The 17,658-nt window shown below is 39.2% G+C and overlaps 1 protein-coding gene across 1 annotated transcript; it reads right to left on the bottom strand.

Moving 5' to 3' along the window:
* Positions 1 to 3,985: 3,985 nt before the first annotated feature.
* LOC150081346 (uncharacterized) lies at positions 3,986 to 17,017 on the bottom strand. Its single transcript, XM_090380178.1, has 9 exons — positions 16,905 to 17,017; positions 16,584 to 16,691; positions 16,045 to 16,455; positions 11,472 to 11,480; positions 11,259 to 11,360; positions 10,802 to 11,134; positions 5,108 to 5,197; positions 4,636 to 4,737; positions 3,986 to 4,517 (listed from the first exon to the last, which is right to left on the bottom strand). Exons 1-9 carry the CDS (start codon positions 16,908 to 16,910, stop codon positions 4,182 to 4,184), a joined length of 1,497 nt encoding a protein of 498 aa, XP_090236304.1. The 5' UTR covers positions 16,911 to 17,017; the 3' UTR covers positions 3,986 to 4,181.
* Between the last annotated feature and the right edge of the window lie 641 nt (positions 17,018 to 17,658).

The following is a 17,658-nucleotide window of genomic DNA, read 5'->3' as shown; positions in this document are numbered from 1 at the left end:
AACAGAAGAAAATGGAAGAGTGGTTATCACAGTGGTATCGTCACCGACCTCGCCACGCCGGGTGGAAAAGGCTCGGGTTCGAATCCTGTCGATGACGCCAGGAACATTAATGGGTTTTTTGCACTTTGCGGCTGAGTTAGTCGATCTCAGACTAGATAGCAAAGTTTTATCTTCAGAAACTGGAGTGTTTTCGTTCAGCAACAGGCAAGTAGACCAGAGAACACACGCAATTTACAGACCTTTTCCATAAACGGGTGTATGTAAGAAATTACGGGTGGCACGAAAAAATAATTTGATTTTTGTATATTTTGCATGTAGTCATCTACAGTGTCTTATGTAGGGAGCACCTGAACGTCAGTTAAACTCTGACGTGGTTTGTCATGAATATTGAATTCAGCAAAACTCCAGAAATAATGTATGTGTTGTTGTAGCTGTTCCTCCACTTTGCAACCAGGAAGCCGCTTTAAATCCACTTGAAAATCCACTGGAAATCCTATCCAGTGCCCGTCTACGCAACGAGGTGGTGGGCCACAATTAAGCATGTACCTTGAGTAACCTCGGCATTCGGTACTTGACAATCAAAAAGTACGAGAAAGCGATTTTGGATCCATTCAAAAGAATCCCATACCAGCAAGCCGACACCAGCACACTTCTAGACAAACAGGCACAACCATTCCCTTTCACTCAGGAGACAGAAAACAAAAAAAGAAGAATAAAATAGCATAAAGGGGAAAAAGAAGTGGAATACGATTCACAATACTGCACGACCATATCTTTATCCAGCGCTGCCCAAAGTAGTCCACAAATGGTAAAAGCCTTAATTAAATGACCGCAGTAAAGTTATTCAAAAGACATGTCCAGCAAGGCAGGAACAAGTTCAAAATGTAAATCTGTGAATCTGGAGTGGTAAAAGTCACTAGCTGATAATGGCATTAGTATACAAAGGAACGATTGAGTTGTGGAGCACTTTATAAAGGAAGAGCAAGAGAAATATACACAGTGGACAAAAAAAATACGAACCTTTATTCATTTTAAAATCGGGAAATCTTTGTTTCGAATAACAGAAAGTGTGCGGCGTGGAATTCGGATTCTAAAAGGTGTATTAGTGCATTTTGTTGTAATTGTAACCATTCTTGCAGCAAAATATAGAGTAGCTGCGACAAATATAAGGAATAGGACTTCTTTACCGATTAGCTCCCTCCAACATGTCCCACACACTCTCAATAGGAATGAGATCATATGAATTTGGGGCCAGGAAATATGGTACAGACCGTGTCATGTTCTCCGAACCATTCTTGTACGATGCGCTGGAGGTAGCATTGTCATCCATAAAGTGGTCATCGACTTCGGGATGAAAATGTAACGTTGTAAATTGCAGAAGACCCGATACAAAATTTAGGTACTCCCTGGATGACATTCAACCTAACATCGTTATCAACGGGCCCAGTCCGTGCCAACAAAACATTTCCAATACCATGATACCATCTCCAGATGCTTGGCTTGTCTTAACAAGGCAAGCAGGGTCCACTGTATGCTTTCTAGCCACACCCTCTGCCTAACATCAGTTCAAAACAAAGCATATCGTGATTCATCTGGCCACATTGTTCCACTCTTCAACCACGACGTTCTCGGAACCACTGCTAGCGGATTTTTTTGATTTTCATTGAAACAAGTGGCTTCCGAATAGGAAAGCAACTACCAATACCCAATTACTTCAATTCGCTGTGCATAATACGGATTGAAATAGGGCAGTTCTGGGGTTAGTTAAATACAGATGTTATTGGCTGTACTCTGGATGTCCTTTTTTCAATACAATCCTCCTTAGAGTAACACGGCTTTGCTATTGCAATTTTCTGCCACCATCAGTATGGTAGATGAGACAAGATGTACAGTATTTACATTTATGATATCTTTTCAATTTGATTGCTTACAATAACATTGGGACTGAAGGTCTTCCTACGATTAAATACAGCTTTGAAGGTTTTAAGGAACTGTTAATTATTTAAAAATGAGTAGTTCCTGGCCTCCATAGAAATGAGAAATGCCTGACCTCCAGGAGAAAATTGGAACTGTTGCCGATAGAGATGTTCTTAGGTCCTCATAAAGATGGCATTCAAAGAGGCTTCAGTTAGCCGGCATTGACAGGAGACAGAATTATAAAGTCCAAATTGGTAAAGTTTCACATTAAGTGAACTATGTCCACTTAGCATATAGAAGGTAAACAGTGAGGGTGAAAACCATTTTCTGGTGAATAATGCAAGTAATGCAGTTAAATTGGAACAATTCTTTTGGGGTTGGTTCCTTTTTCTGTAGGATTTCATATATTCTGAGCAATGTCAAGTTATAAACTCCAGCATCTGGTTCGTTCAGTTTGGGAATAGTTTGAGGATTAGCAATGATTCTTTGAAATTCCGCAGAGTTTTGTTCTTAGACCTCGGCAGATGTAAGAACAAAGGTCCCTAAATGCAACGTCCAAATCAGTGGTAAAATGCTTGCAAGAATCTGTAGAGTTGGCGTTGATATTTTTAGGCAAACGTAAAGAAGGCCAGAAGAAAACAATACTGAATATCGGATAGCTTATTTTGTACAGTTTTAAGTGCAGTACATCTAGACCAAAGACTGCCAGCATAGGTTGTAATTGAGACTATTGCAGATTCATAAAATAAATTTGGTGTTCAGCCCCCAGTCTTGTCTTGTAATTTCGAGCAGCATTACATTAAAACTCTTTAGTTTGAAGGGCTGGTTTTTGAAGATGTGCAGTAAAAGGAATTAGGTGGTTGACGACTCCTAAACATATTGTCTAGCTCTACAGACATTGGGAAATGCCATAAGAAGAAAACAACCCGAACTTCTTGATGACGAAGTCATCTTCTAGAATGACAATACACTACCATCCACTGCGTAATTGACCGCAGAATGCTTGGAGCAGACTGAACAGAGATTCCCCATATTGTCTGATTCAGTACACTCAAGTTCCTTCCGGTGTTTCTTCACCTTAAGGACATCTTCATTCAAGTAATTTCCTCTTACTCCAAGGTATAGCTCTTTTGTGTTGACAAAAATTTTTAATTACTGCACTGACTGTTGCATACACTGAGCGGTAATTTAATGAGGCACACCTAGTCGTTTCATGAAACGGAAGTCCGGTGTGACAACATCAGGTGTTCGTACTACACGACTCAAAGCAGGAGAAGGACATTTTTCCTTTTCATAGAAAGAATTCTAAACAGAGGTAAATCATTATTGATAAGTACAGTTTCTAAACAGTTTCTACAAGATATTGGACATCTTTGTCCATCAGAAGCTCAGTTCCTTCACCCTAAATTATTCCCTTTGGATCATGGTTTTCGTCAGGGCGAGTTGGTTTGAGGAACCTACCCTCCTTCTTCCATTTTATCTCTATAGAGTCTGATTTCATCGACACTGGATGGGTGCTGTATTCACGGAATTGTGTACATCCTTGGATTTTTGTGTACATCCTTGGATTTAATGGATTGAACATCAAATTACAATCACATTGCGTTAGTGTACCATTGTCAGATTGCTTAATATTACCATATCCAGCGATATTTCTTTTCGAAAGGGAGTACCCCAGGGTTCATCTTTAGCTTCCATTGTATTCGACTTTAAAATCAATTGTTTGGACTTGGTGGCTTTTATTACAGTTTTCCCTTTAATAACAAAGATTTTAATATGTAAATTTTTAATTTATTTTTAATTTTAATTAATTTGTTAAGGATCGAAGCAGCTAAGGCTAGCAGGTGTCAGAATGTTGTGTCTATTGCAATCGAATTGCCTGTTTGCTGGATGAAAAACCTGCGTTTCATGGAGATAAAATCGTGCAACCCTCGTTGACACCAACTAACTCAGCCATGAATGTCTATAGTGGCTTAATGACAAATTAATCCATATAAATTAACTCGATCAACAGGTTAATTGAGATTTGTCGAATATTAAAATTAGAAATCAAGCTCTGAGTCCAGAATTGGTAGACAATATTTTATTTGTGCACAGTTCGTGTACAGCATCCAATATTTTGGGAACCAATAGCGAAGAGAAACACCAGCACACGTTGAAGCACCATAGGAATCTCCCTCAAGCTGCAGGATCACTGAAATATTTACAAGCACAGCGGTTGGTTTGGAATTACCATAGCAACAGTTCAGAATGATGGAGGAAGTTTAGTAATAAAATCCACCGTGGTATAGTCCACCATAGTAGGGGGCAACACCAAGATGTCCAACACCGTATCCGTATACACCTGGATGGGCGAGTAGACCGGGTTTGTTGATGGCCACAGCTGCAGGATCCTTGGGTTCCACTCCTGGTTCGTTGGTCTGTACATTGGCACGGAAGCCAGCAGCGTCTGCTACGTAGTTCACCACCCGTCTGCGTCCATCAGCAACTGTAAGACCGTAGGAGCCTACTTTGTTGCCTACAGCATCTCCATGTTCCCGACGGAAGGTTCCACCAGTAGCATGACCTTCATCATATCCGAAGGCATAGTTTCCAGCAATCTGAAAAGTGGAAAAAAAACAATTAGAATTCGGATGTCTTTTAATGAAATTAAAACAAAATTATCCACAAAGGTTTGAAAGTAATTTTTATGGGAGGAGATGCTAAATGGACACTTACGTCTTGAGCACGGGTCTGGACACTAGTTCCTCCTCCATAGAATCCAGGATGGAGAACGCCAATTGCATTGGCAGCGACGAAAAGAATAGAGAAGATGAGAATCTACAGAAGATAAAATTTAAGAAGTGTCCATTAGCTCCAAATAGCCACTTGAAGGTTCTAATAAAAGTAACCTAATACGAGAACCGAAAATCAGTGAACTGATCTGTAATCTTAAGATCTTATAGGATCTTAATAGGATTGATCATCTTGAGATCATATAGAATCTTAACAGGACACTCTTTTTTACTTAGGACAATTAATATCAATTGCAATGAATTGGAGATTATTTTGAATGATTATAGAACCTAGGTATTTTAAATTTCTACCTTATGTTTCTTCTAGTCTCAATCTTAAATAAATTCTTAGCTAATAACCTACAGGATTAAGAGAAACGGTTTCCTCCTCTTAGTAAAACTCAAAGATTTCTTACCTTCATTTTGCAGTAGTTCCGAGAGACTTGGTTTCTTCGAACGTGTGCTGTTGTAGGCATGGGAGCAGGGCACTTATAAAGGTCCCCAAATCACGTGACCCTCTCTATGGAGATAGCCACTGATGACCACCGGTGTCAGGAACATGAAACAATTTCCGGTTCTTTTTGTAGCGAAGGTCAAGTTATCATTGGACGCGATCAAGTTCAACTCTTCTGCGTGTCCATTCCTTTTACTGTTGACCTCGTTTTAATTGGGTCATTCTGCGTTGCCCTTTTAGAAGAACCGCACCACACCCTTGAAATCAAGGCAAGAGAGTGGAAGAACCGTTCAGTGTTCTTCCTCATTACGAGTGAACGGAAAAATCGCACATTTTATCAGTGATCAGAGAGGAGGAGGCCGTTTAGGGTGTCTAGGAAGCAATGGATCACTTTGACTAGCCCTTGTCACATGATACAAACCTGTTGATTGCAGTCCATTGACGTAATATAATCGATATGTTGGGAAGTGAACAGACTGAAGTTACGCATAAATTCAAGGATACATGGTCTATTTTTAGAGGGTGTCCAGATCTAAAAGATATGTAGTAATGATAATAATAGTTTAACCTGTTGCCAACTTAGGGCTCAGTGATTGACTCATCCCTTTAGCGAATGACAAAAAGTACATGTCGTGTGGGAATGTTTATGCGTAAATATACATAAATCTTTATTATTCAGAAGCAACAGTCCATCTTTTGCTCTCAGAAGAATGGGTTGATGGGAGGAAGGTTTAATCTTTGTGAGAGCATACCATGAAGGAGGACTTTTGTGAGGTGATTGAAAGATAGCATCCGAAGACACGAAACTAATATTGTAGTATCACTATGGTATGGCGTAATGGATTCGTTGAGGTCATAGTGGAAGAATTTGTTGAATTAAAACAGATAAGAGGAGTTTTTCTATTACCTCTAGAAGCGTGAAGCGTTCGCTATTCTACAGAAATCCATCATTTTTCTTTCTTGTATATCTTTCTTTAGACGCGAGCTTGAAATCTGGAAACAATATTCCAAGTGTGGTTGCACATTCATCTTATGGATAGGTTTCATTCTGTGAACCAGCGAGAAGTGCATGTAATGTTAGGTTTATGCAGGATTTCCAGTCAATGGAAGAAGGTCATTAATATACAAGAGAAAAAGAGTGGGGGATTCTTCCCCCCACTCTTTAACTCTTGAACCTTGGGGGACACCGGCATTAGTGGAGAAGTTAGAAGACAGAGAGCCATCAACCATCGCCCCAGTGAGCGATCAGAGAGAAAACTGGATAACCAATTACTAAAAACAGTTGGCAAACCATAAGATGGAAGCTTGTTTAGAAGACCTTTATGCCAAACACGATCAAAAGCCTTTGAGATGTCAAGAGCAACTACTTGTGTTTCACGGAACATTTCCATTGAATTAGTCCATAAATGGGTAACACAAGCCAGAATATCACCAGTGCATCGACACTGACGGAATCCATATTGGCGATCGTTGATTAGACGGAAGGTTTCAAGGTAGTTGACAGGCCATATGTTGTTTAGCTGTTTCTGGCGACTTTGCTATCAGCAAAGCGATTATCTGAAAAACCTGCCCAGTACCCGTCTACGCCATGAGGAGACGGACCAATTTTGCCTGTTTTAAGGACAAAAATCCCGCTGGAAGTAGTGCGAAACTAGTGGGTGTGAGCAAAATCCCTTATCTTTGGTTGACCAAACGGAAGACATCTGCAATGATTCCACCCATCAAGAAAAGTTAATGGGCGAGGAAAAGAGGAAATAGAAATTAAGTGGATTGGGGAAAGAAAATAGAAGCAAAATGGAAGACCATAGACAAAAACATGCCGTAAAAATTCCTCGCGTCGTTGACAGACTATGAATCCCAGTCTCTTCCATCCTGTGTAAGGATAACGGTATTTACAATCACTATTGTAACCACTCGCACTGTATATTTTACGGAAGACATGTACAGACATGAACAGTATCTTATGTAGGTCGGCACCTGAACGTCAGTTCAACTCTGACATGGTTCCCTGTGATGAAATAAAGAATTCGACAAAATGCCAGAAGTATTTGTTATTGTGCGATTTAGCTGTTTCTCCACTTTTCCATCAGGAAGGCGCTTGGAATCCACTTGGAAATCCTATCGATTGCTCATATACACCATGAGGCCACAACTACCTTGAATAACCTCGGCATTCAGTACTTGATAATCGAAAAGCATGTGAAAGCGATTTTGGATCCATTCAAAAGAATCCCATTCCAACAAGCCGACACACCCACAAAACCATTCCCCATTCCCTTTCACTCAGGAGACAGAAAACGAAAAAAGAAGAAGAAAATAGCATAAAGGGAAAAAGAAGTGGAATACGATTCAGAATACTGCACACGACCATATCTTTATCCAGCGCTGCCCAGAGTAGTCCACAAAGGGTAAAAAGCTTAATTAAATGACCGCAGTAAAGTTATTCAAAAGACAAGTTCAGCAAGGCAGGAACAAGTTAAAAATGTAAATTTGTGAATCTGGAGTGGTAAAAGTCACTAGCTGATGATGGCATTACTTTACAGAGGAACGATTGAGTTGTGGAGACACTTTATAAAGGAAAAGCAAGAGAAATACACACACAGTGGGCAAAAAAATACGACCCTTTATTCATTAAAAAATCGGGCAATCTTTGTTTCGAATAACAGAAAGTGTGCAGCATGGCATTCGGATTCTAAAAGGTGTTTTAGTGTGTTCTGGTCTATTGTAGCCATTCTTCCAGCAAAATATCAAGCATCTGCGACAAATATAAGGAATAAGACTTCGTCGCCGAATAGCTCTCTCCAGCATATCGCATACACACTCTCAATAGGAATGAGATCAGATGAATTTGAGGCCAGGGAAGATGGTGGAAATCCGTGTCATGTTCTCCGAGCCATTCTTGCACGATTCTTGCAATCTACAATGTTACACTTTTAACTCGACTTCGGTTTAAAAGTGTAAGATTGTAGTAGACTTGATGCAAAATTCAGGTACTTCCTGGATGGCCTTTGACCTTCCACAGGCATCAACGGGCCCAGTATGTGCCAAAAAAACGTTCCCCATACCATGATACCACTTCCAGATATTTCGCTTGTCTTAACAAGGCAAGCAAGGTAAACGTAAAGAAGGCCAGAATAAAGCAACGGTGGATATTAAATAACTTATTTTGTCCAGTTTAAGTGCAATATGTTTAAACCAAAGAGTAGCAACAATGGTGTTGTAATTGCGATTATTGCAGATTCATAAAATAAATGTAGGGTGTGGTGTTCAACTCTCAGTCTCGTTTGATAATTCCAAGCAGCATTGCAGTAAAACTCTTTACTTTTAAGGGCAGATTTTTGAAGATGTGCTCTAAAAGGAACAGTTCGTCGATGACTCCTAAAAATTTGGTGCTTCTGACAAGTGGAAGTGATCTGCTCTCAGGTTTTACAACTATTGGTCTGCCATAGTCTAATTTACGTTTAAAAACTATAACCTTGTTTTTGGTTGGGGATAATTTCAGTTTATTCTTAGAGGATAATGACCAAGAAGACAACTCAAGAAGTACTTTGTTAGCGTATAGTCCTGAATCAGATCTTCTGTTTCTATTAACCAAAATAAGAAGGTCATCTGCATGCGCAATTTGTTGTACATTTTGAAATTCGGCCGTTCTAAGCAGCCAATCATCAATAACCAGGTTCCAAACCAAAGAATCCAAAATTGATCTATGGAGCAATCTCGGAAGACAGATCTGTGAATTATCTGGTGTTTGGTGATGACAGTGAGAGAGCTATAAAGATCTTCAGAACGTACTTGGAAGTAAAGCTATCAATAAGGTGGTGAAATTCCATTAAGGCGTCTTCGCATCCAAGTCCTTGTCTAAAACCGTGATGAAGATAGGATGTAGACCTTCCAGCTCTCTGCTCTGTGATAATTCGCGTACTTACTTCACAACGTTCAACTCAGCCTTATTATTTTGTTACACCGATGTGGATTTAATGGCAAAGATTGTTTCAAAATGCCTGTTCAATTCGGCCGTCATTTTGGCTTAATTGACAATCAATTTTACCACCACTTTGATGTTGCAAGGGGCCGATAGAAGTTCTTTGAAATATATTTAAAATACATTGCGTAATTAGAAATTTGTATATGTATTTTTTCAAATACGATACATCAGCAAAACTTTTCATGGGTTGTATATGTACACGTCAATATGAGGGTACACTCTAATGCCAATTGTTAAGAATCAAAGTAAATGTCCATGATGTGAAAGCATCATATATCTACAATGAAAATACATTTGTTTGCCTGGAAACCTTTTGGATACGTAGTTGACCACCTTTCTACAACTATCAGCATCAATCTGTGGCTGTCAGTCCATAGGATCTAACTTGGTTGCCAAAAACATAATGATCTTGATTGATTTCAGAGAAATAGCCGCACTGTTGATGCCAAAACGTATTGTCTAACTTTACAGACAGTGGGAAATGCCAAAGGAAGAAACCAACTTGAACTTCTTGATGATGAAGTCATCTTCTAGCATGACAATATATTTCTGATGGACACCTTTGTCCATCAGAAACTCAGTTCTTTCACCATAAATTATTCCCTTTACTTCATGGTTTTCGTCAGGGCGAGTTTATTTGACGAATCTACTCCCTTTCTCACATTTTATCTCTATAGAGTCTCATATGATCGATTGGATGGATGTGGTCTACATGGAACTGTCTATGTCTTTTGATTTAATGGATTAAGAAAAGTTGAAAATCAATTTATAATCATATTGCGTTAGTGTACCAATGTCAGATTGCTTAATATTGCCATATCCAGTGATATTCCTTACCGAAAGGGAGCACCCCAGGGTTCATCTTTGGGTTCCCTTCTATTCAATGTTTAAATCAATAATTTAGACTTGGTGGCTGTTTCTGACAAAGTGAAATTATTAATCTGTAAGGATGATATCAAATTGATTATATGCTGTAAGAATTAAACGAAGGAAGAATTCTCAAAATAAATTTGATTGAATTCTTTATTTCTTTAAAAAAAAAAACTTTACTTAGGTTCCAATTAATTAAGTTACTTTTAATTATTTTCTTTATTATATAACACTTGATCTAATTTAAATCTATCTTTGTATTTTAGAATCAAGTGTATTAGAGTTTTCCCTTTAATAAAAGAGATTTCAATATGTAAATTTGTAATTTATTTTTTATTTTTAATTAATTTGTTAAGGATCGAAGCAGCTAAGGTTAGAAGGTGTCAGAATGTTGTCTCTTTTAATCGAATTGCATCTTTGCTGGATGAAAAACCTGAGTTTTCTGGAGATAAAATCATGCAATCCTCGTTAACACCAACTAACTCAGCCATGAATGTCTTTAGTGGCTTAATGACAAATTAATCCATAAAGATTAACTCGATCAACAGGTTAATTGAGATTTGTCGAATATTAAAAGTAGAAATCAAGCTCTGAGTCCAGAATTGGTAGGCAATATTTTATTTGTGCACATTTCGTGTACAGCATCCAATATTTTGGGAACCAATAGCGAAGAGAAACACCAGCACACGTTGAAGCACCATAGGAATCTCCCTCAAGCTGCAGGATCACTGAAATATTTACAAGCACAGCGGTTGGTTTGGAATTACCATAGCAACAGTTCAGAATGATGGAGGAAGTTTAGTAATAAAATCTACCGTGGTGTAGTCCACCATAGTAGGGGGCAACACCAAGATGTCCAACACCGTATCCGTATACACCTGGATGGGCGAGTAGACCGGGTTTGTTGATGGCCACAGCTGCAGGATCCTTGGGTTCAACACCTGGTTCGTTGGTCTGTACATTGGCACGGAAGCCAGCAGCGTCTGCTACGTAGTTGACGACCCGTCTGCGTCCATCAGCAACGGTAAGACCATAGGAGCCTACTTTGTTGCCTACAGCATCTCCATGTTCCCGACGGAAGGTTCCACCAGTTGCATGTCCCTCATCGTATCCGAAGGCATAATTGCCAAAAACCTAAACGCCAAAAAGAACACTGGTGTTAGTCTTTGAAAGAAACATTGAGTAAGTGGAATATTTACACACGTTGAGATAAATATGGCTTCTAAACGATTTTATGGAACTTATCGACAATACTCACGTCTTGTGCGCCGGTCTGAACGCTGGAGCCTCCTCCGTAGAAGCCTGGATGGAGAACGCCAATTGCATTGGCGGCAACGAAAAGAACAGAGAAGATGAGGACCTGAAGAAATCATTAAAAAGCCTACATGAGCTCCTGATAGTACTTTTAAAATCATTGAAAAGTGAATGAGCATTTAAAGAAACTCTAGTATGAAATTGCAAGCATCCTTACCTTCATTTTTCAGTAGTTCCGAGAGATTTGGCTTCTTCGAACATGTGCTGTTGTGAGCATGGAAGCAAGCCACTTATAAAGGCTCCTAAAACCACGTGACCTTGTAGGAGATAGTCACCGATGACCACTGGTGTCGAGAAACAAAACAAAACAAAATCTCCTTTTTTCGCTGTGAAGGTCAAGTTATCTGCATCAGAGCGAACAAGTTCATTTTTCGTGTGTGTCCATTCCTCTTGCTATTCACCTCGGTTTAATTGGGTCATTCTGCAGTTCCCTTTCAGAAGAACCACACCACACCACACCCTACCCTTGAAAGATAGGTCAACCGTGTTGAGGAGTCGATCAATGATCTTCCTGATTACGAGTGAATGGAAAAACTGCAGATTTTATCAGCAATCAAAAAGGTGGGGGGGCTGTTTAAGGTGTCTAAGACAGCTAAGGGACTGAGGGCAGCCTTGATCACATGAGACAAACCTGCTGGTCGTAGTGAATCAACTCGCTGGCATAATACAATCGATATATGTTATGAAAAAAATAAACTGGACCTTATGTATAAAAACAAGAATACGTTGCCAATTTTTAAAGGGTGTGGGGGATCGTTCAGCTATTAAAAACTGGTTTGTTTCTTTTCCCTTCTGCTGGAAGCACATTCTTCGCCAATATTCATGTCAATAAATGTTTTTATTTATTTCCTTGATAAAAACTATTCGTCCAGAACCTGTTGCTGTATTTTTATCGCTTGACCTGTCTCAAGGAATCCCAAACGCGATTCGTCTTAGAAAAAGAATGACAGGTTCAGCGTGTTTTTATGGTCTGAGCATTCCGGTTGAAAATATGGATCTAATTGATCAGTGTAAAGTGGAATTAGCTCTTCTGAAGATATTTGAATTTAGTCAGTTAGTAGGATTTATCAAATTTAATAGAGAGCAAACTGGAAAGGATACACTTTTCTTAGACCATTCCATCGTAGACCAACTCCTATTTTTGTCTAATATCAAAGAAAAAGTAGGGAAATAAACATTTTCCCACAATTACCATCTGATTCGTATCCACTGTACACCAAATTATTCATCTGCGTGAATGGCACGATGGTTATAATCGCCATCCTCCCCGTACCGGTGAAAGGGAGCGAATCTGAATCCCATCAATAAAAAGAGGATCTTTTATGGCCCTTTCTCACTCCATGGCTGTGATATTCGGTCTCAGAGTTGGAAAGAAATGGGCTTATAAGTTTGAGCAGAAATTCGAGACTCCAAGAACGACACTGGACCTTGTATTTTGATGTGCAATACGCTTTAAATTCTTCTGGTCTCGTTCTTGGAGTATCGACTTATTATCGCATTTCTTCCTTTTATAGCTGCATTCTCTTTTCTTCTTCCATTCATTGAATACCTTTAAGATTGTTGCCAGTGATTTCTTTTGTTAAAGAGCTGTTCTTTACTCCTGTTAATGCCCCAAAAGCTTTCTGAAAATCGGAAAGATTACCCGTCTTCCCGATGATTAAGAGGTTCCAGAAGAAGATAGAATATTTTTCTGACACCAAGGAACTTGTGATCAAAGCATATCTCCAATGGAAAGTAAGCCCATTTAAATGGGCTTACTTTCCATTGGTTGCCCAACACGGACAACCAATGGAGTTTTTGGCTGATGCTCCAAAAGTCAGGTCCTTGCATTATTTGGCCTTTAATAATACTACCCGAACTTGGAATTCATTTTGATCAATGTTGATTTACTATTTGTTTATCGGTCACAAGACCTCTGATAGACTCTAAGAAGACAATGATTTATTCCAGAAATGCCTTCTTTATATAGAAATCATTCCAATCGTTCCGTGAATCATTCCATCAGTAATTAATTATTACTGCTGGAATGATTCACAGATTTATATGTGTTTTAATAATATTGCATCACGAACTACCCTCGTAATTATTGGGCACTGTTTGAAATGGAGAACACCCAATTTCTTTTTGTTCTTTTATAACATTAAGATAATTTTCTTAAATAATTTATACACGTAAATTCTTTACCAGAAACAATTCTTTTGATTTCTTTGATTTCTTACAGAACTTGGGCAAGTAACAGCGAACAGACAACCACAGGAGAATCCTAAGATATTTACAGAAGAACCCATCATCCGTTGATGAATCTTCTCACCAATTTGTAAGACAATGATTTCTTCAGAAACAGAATCCATAATGTCCTGGTAAGTGATGAGCTTCAAAGCCCCGTTTAAAAGGTGATGTAGACCAGCATATCGAAGAGGAGAGACATAAGTGACAGGATGTGCGAGAGCATCGACATGGTTTGTTGATAGCTACTGCAGCAGGGTCATTTGGTTCGACACTGGATTCATTGGTCTGGACGTTTGCCTGGAAACTTTTGACTACGTAGTTGACCACCCTTCTACAACTATCAGCATCAATCAGTGACTGTCAGTCCATAGGATCTAACTTGGTTGCCAAAAACATCACCGTGTTCTCTACAGAAATCCCCGCTCATAGCGTGACCTTCGCCATATCTAAAGAGACAGTTCCCTACAATCTGCGATATTGGGCACTGACCCCATCCCTGGATAAGTAAGGGGAAGCATGTACACATACGATAAGAACCTATAATAAAGAAATCCATGTTAGCTTTCTTGGCCAATTTAACATTTGACATTAATTCATCTTGAATTCAAGCTTGTGAGATTACGAACTTAAAACAATCTTTATTAATATTCACCCGGTTTTTTTAGGTCACTGGATGTGCCCTAAAAGAAACTGAGAGTGGATTGGAGACGAACTTTGCCAACTAATTACTGGGTTTCGAAATTACTTGACATGCATTTCCAGTCTGCTGGAAGAGCAGAAAGACAAACCGGTTTCTAATGAGTAGGTCTTTAACCCATTGGCTTTCTTGGCTCGCGTTCATCTATTATGGACTGTAGATAGAGAAAGGGTTATTCGACCAGTTCAAGACACGACAGAATTTTCTTTAAGAAAACTACTGCTTATCTTCATTACTTCAGGAGTTTTCTCCTCTGGAAACTTTTTAAGGCTGGTGTTGTCGGTTCCTCATTTATAAATTTTGAATAACAACTTGAACAAGAATTTCGTTTAGATAATAAATAAATAACCATCTATTGGATTTCCAAAGATACAAGCAAATCCAACACGGACGTGTGGCTGGAGACAAAAGCAAACAGTTCCTACACGTGCACCAACAATATTAGAAACAGAATTCATGTTTTTGAATGGTCTCGTAAAACATTTGGAGCGTGTTCTAAAAGAGATTGAGGAGACCTTTTTTACATTCAGAATTCGTTAAAAGACAACAGACCAATTTGATATAAGAAGGTGCAGGTGTACAATATGTTTTCCAGGATTGTAAATTCAGATTAAGTTGACACTCAGGTGATAAGACTTGGGAGTGATCAGTTCTGCAGTTGTTTTTGACCTGGTTGGTCAATTTACTTCTGTAGGCTTCCATCTGCTTGAGTTTGTTGAATTTAGAGATGTAAAGTTGTCTGATTCTTGTTTTTCTTTAGATGGAGTTGATTATAGTTGTAGTATCTGGAGAAGCAGTGCAAAGATGACCTTTAAAAGTGTTCCTTTGAAATAATTTATTTCTTCTCCTTGATTCTAAGTCATATTTATTAATATGTTCATATCCGATAGATTCAGAAGAGAGACCAGACCATAGAATTTATCCAGGATGATGAAAAATCATCCTGGATAAATTCTATGACATCTCGAACTCGCTGCCTTACATTTATACCCAGATATAAGTATGGTTTCCGAGACTACATAAATCATAGATGTACTCCCTGGAAGTAGTTACCACTCTGAAGGCTAGATTCACTGCTACAGTAGAAAAAGTTAGAGCTTGGAGTTAAAGCAGTATTGCAGCATATTTGTAAGATTAAAATCTTTAATTTCAGTACCATAATTCGTCTACATTTTTGTTTCGCTCCTTTCATTCGAAGTACTTTGAAAAGCGGGCCAGATGGTCCCACTTTATTGAGTTATATTCGGTCGTGGATTCGGTTTTAATTTTAAAATATTTGAGTCACTGGAGACTTCATTTGTGCCTGGATTTTTAATAAGTACCTCACCCACTTTTTTTCAGTAGTGTAGAGTTTGTTTTCCTATGCTGTCCACCTGGCGTGGGAAGGACAGTGAATCTACCAACTGTGCTCCCAACGAGGACCTTCCTGGATAAAGTCATCTTTGAATAATTGGACTCAAACGTGCCTTGTCCTTCTCTACCTTAAGACATTTACTGACATTAAAGCAGTATTTTTATTTACCATAGATTTTAAAAGAAAAGGGAACAGTGTTTCTGTTGGGGATGTCATTGTGATGTAAAAGAAAATAAGATCGTATACTTAGCAAGGAGAACTATTTTATTTTTTTTTTCTTTCACTGCATACAGAACTTTGGCATTGTCAGCGACGACAAGAGAACATCCCAAAACACGGAGAATAGACCCCAGCTATTTACACCCACTGCAAGCATCCACTAGTGGACCATCATACTCCAAATTATAGCTCCACATCCAGAAAGTGTCCGAAGCGAAGTGTTTAGAAATAGTATCCATGATGTCCTGGTAGGTGATGAGCACCAAAGCCATAGTTAAAAGCACCATGATGTGCTAGTCCTGCATATCCCAAGTGTGCTCCAGCATATCCCAAATGTGCTCCACCATATCCAAGGGGTGCAGCGTAAGCGGCAGGATGAACAGCAGCAGCAGCAGCAACAAGTCCAGGTTTGTTGATGGCTACGGCAGCTGGATCTTTAGGTTCGACACCGGGTTCGTTGGTCTGGACATCAGCACGGAAACCCAAGCCATCGGCGACGTAATTGACCACCCGTCTACGGCCATCGGCATCGGTCAATCCATATGAGCCTACTTTGTTGCCAAAAGCATCGCCGTGTTCTCTGCGGAATGTTCCACCAGTGGCGTGACCTTCGTCATAACCGAAGGCATAGTTGCCCACAATCTGTAGAAGAAAGAAGAAATCACAATGAAGATTCACCCAGAAATGTTGATATGAGTTATATTTTTTTAAATGGCAAGGGACAGAACTTTCTGATGGATGTAAGGTTTATGGATTTTGAGCATACTTACATCCTGGCTGCGATGTTGATTGCTGACTCCTCCACCGTAAAAGTAGGGGGTGGCATGTAGGACAGCCGCTGCTTGAGCTGCAGCAATCAGAGCACAAACGATAAGAACCTATGTGAGAAAATATTTAATCTGGATTAGTGGTTTTCTTAAAATACATCCATAACCTAAGCCTTTCCATCCGATCAATAAGTATTAAATAGCTCTAAAATTGGACTAACATGGAGACTTTGCAGCGTTCGTTGCCATCCCCTTAGGATCAAAAGTAAATATACTGCACGACAAGTTGAACACAGAGTTTACTAAAAGGAAAATTCACCTTACCTTCATTATGAGCACAATTTCCTGAGAAGCTGAAGTCCCTTGGAAAACTTTGTAGTTCCTTGAAGGGAACCACAGATTTTATACCCTCACTGAAGTCACGTGGTTCTGATACTCTCCACGATGACCTAAAGACACTCGACCTTTTCCAAGAGAAAAAAACCCACCCACAGCGCGCATTCTTTACCACGAAGGTCATTTAAGCGACGAGTTCCCATCGAACACCGTCCACCGAAGTCCACAATCAGATTTGACCTCGGAAGTAACGAATTTTAATTGGATCGCTCGATGCAATAAAGAAGTATAACGGGAGTTGCTGCACGCCTGGATCGACACGTGAATGCAGATGTCAGATTTACTCGCCTGTCACCAGGGGACACCCAGAAATTATTTTGTAATATTATGCTAATTCGGTCTCGGATGTTTTTGTGCAAGGCGGGTTCAGCCATGAAAGTAAAATGAAACTTTTTATCGCTGACACCTGACATAGTTATGTTACAACGTTTCTAACTTAATGAGGGACATGCCCTTTTGGGGATTGGTAAATGAAGGTCTTAAAATCAGCTGTAGAACATGTCAGGAAATTAAAAACTGTCACTGTTTTATCTATTCTTATCTCTTCCTTTCTTTCTGTTTATCTTATTTCTTAGTATTCTCTTCATTAGTTGCCGGAAGGTGAATTCGAAATGAACGCTAATTTTAATTATTCATCTAAATCAAGAAGTTGTTTTTGGAAATTCTTTGGGAACCTAAATAG

This window comes from Mastigoproctus giganteus, chromosome 8, assembly GCF_048544385.1.
Source record: "Mastigoproctus giganteus isolate SK-2022 chromosome 8, ASM4854438v1, whole genome shotgun sequence".
NCBI classification, from domain to species: Eukaryota; Metazoa; Arthropoda; class Arachnida; order Uropygi; family Thelyphonidae; genus Mastigoproctus; species Mastigoproctus giganteus.
This window is presented reverse-complemented; position numbering and strand designations above follow the sequence as displayed.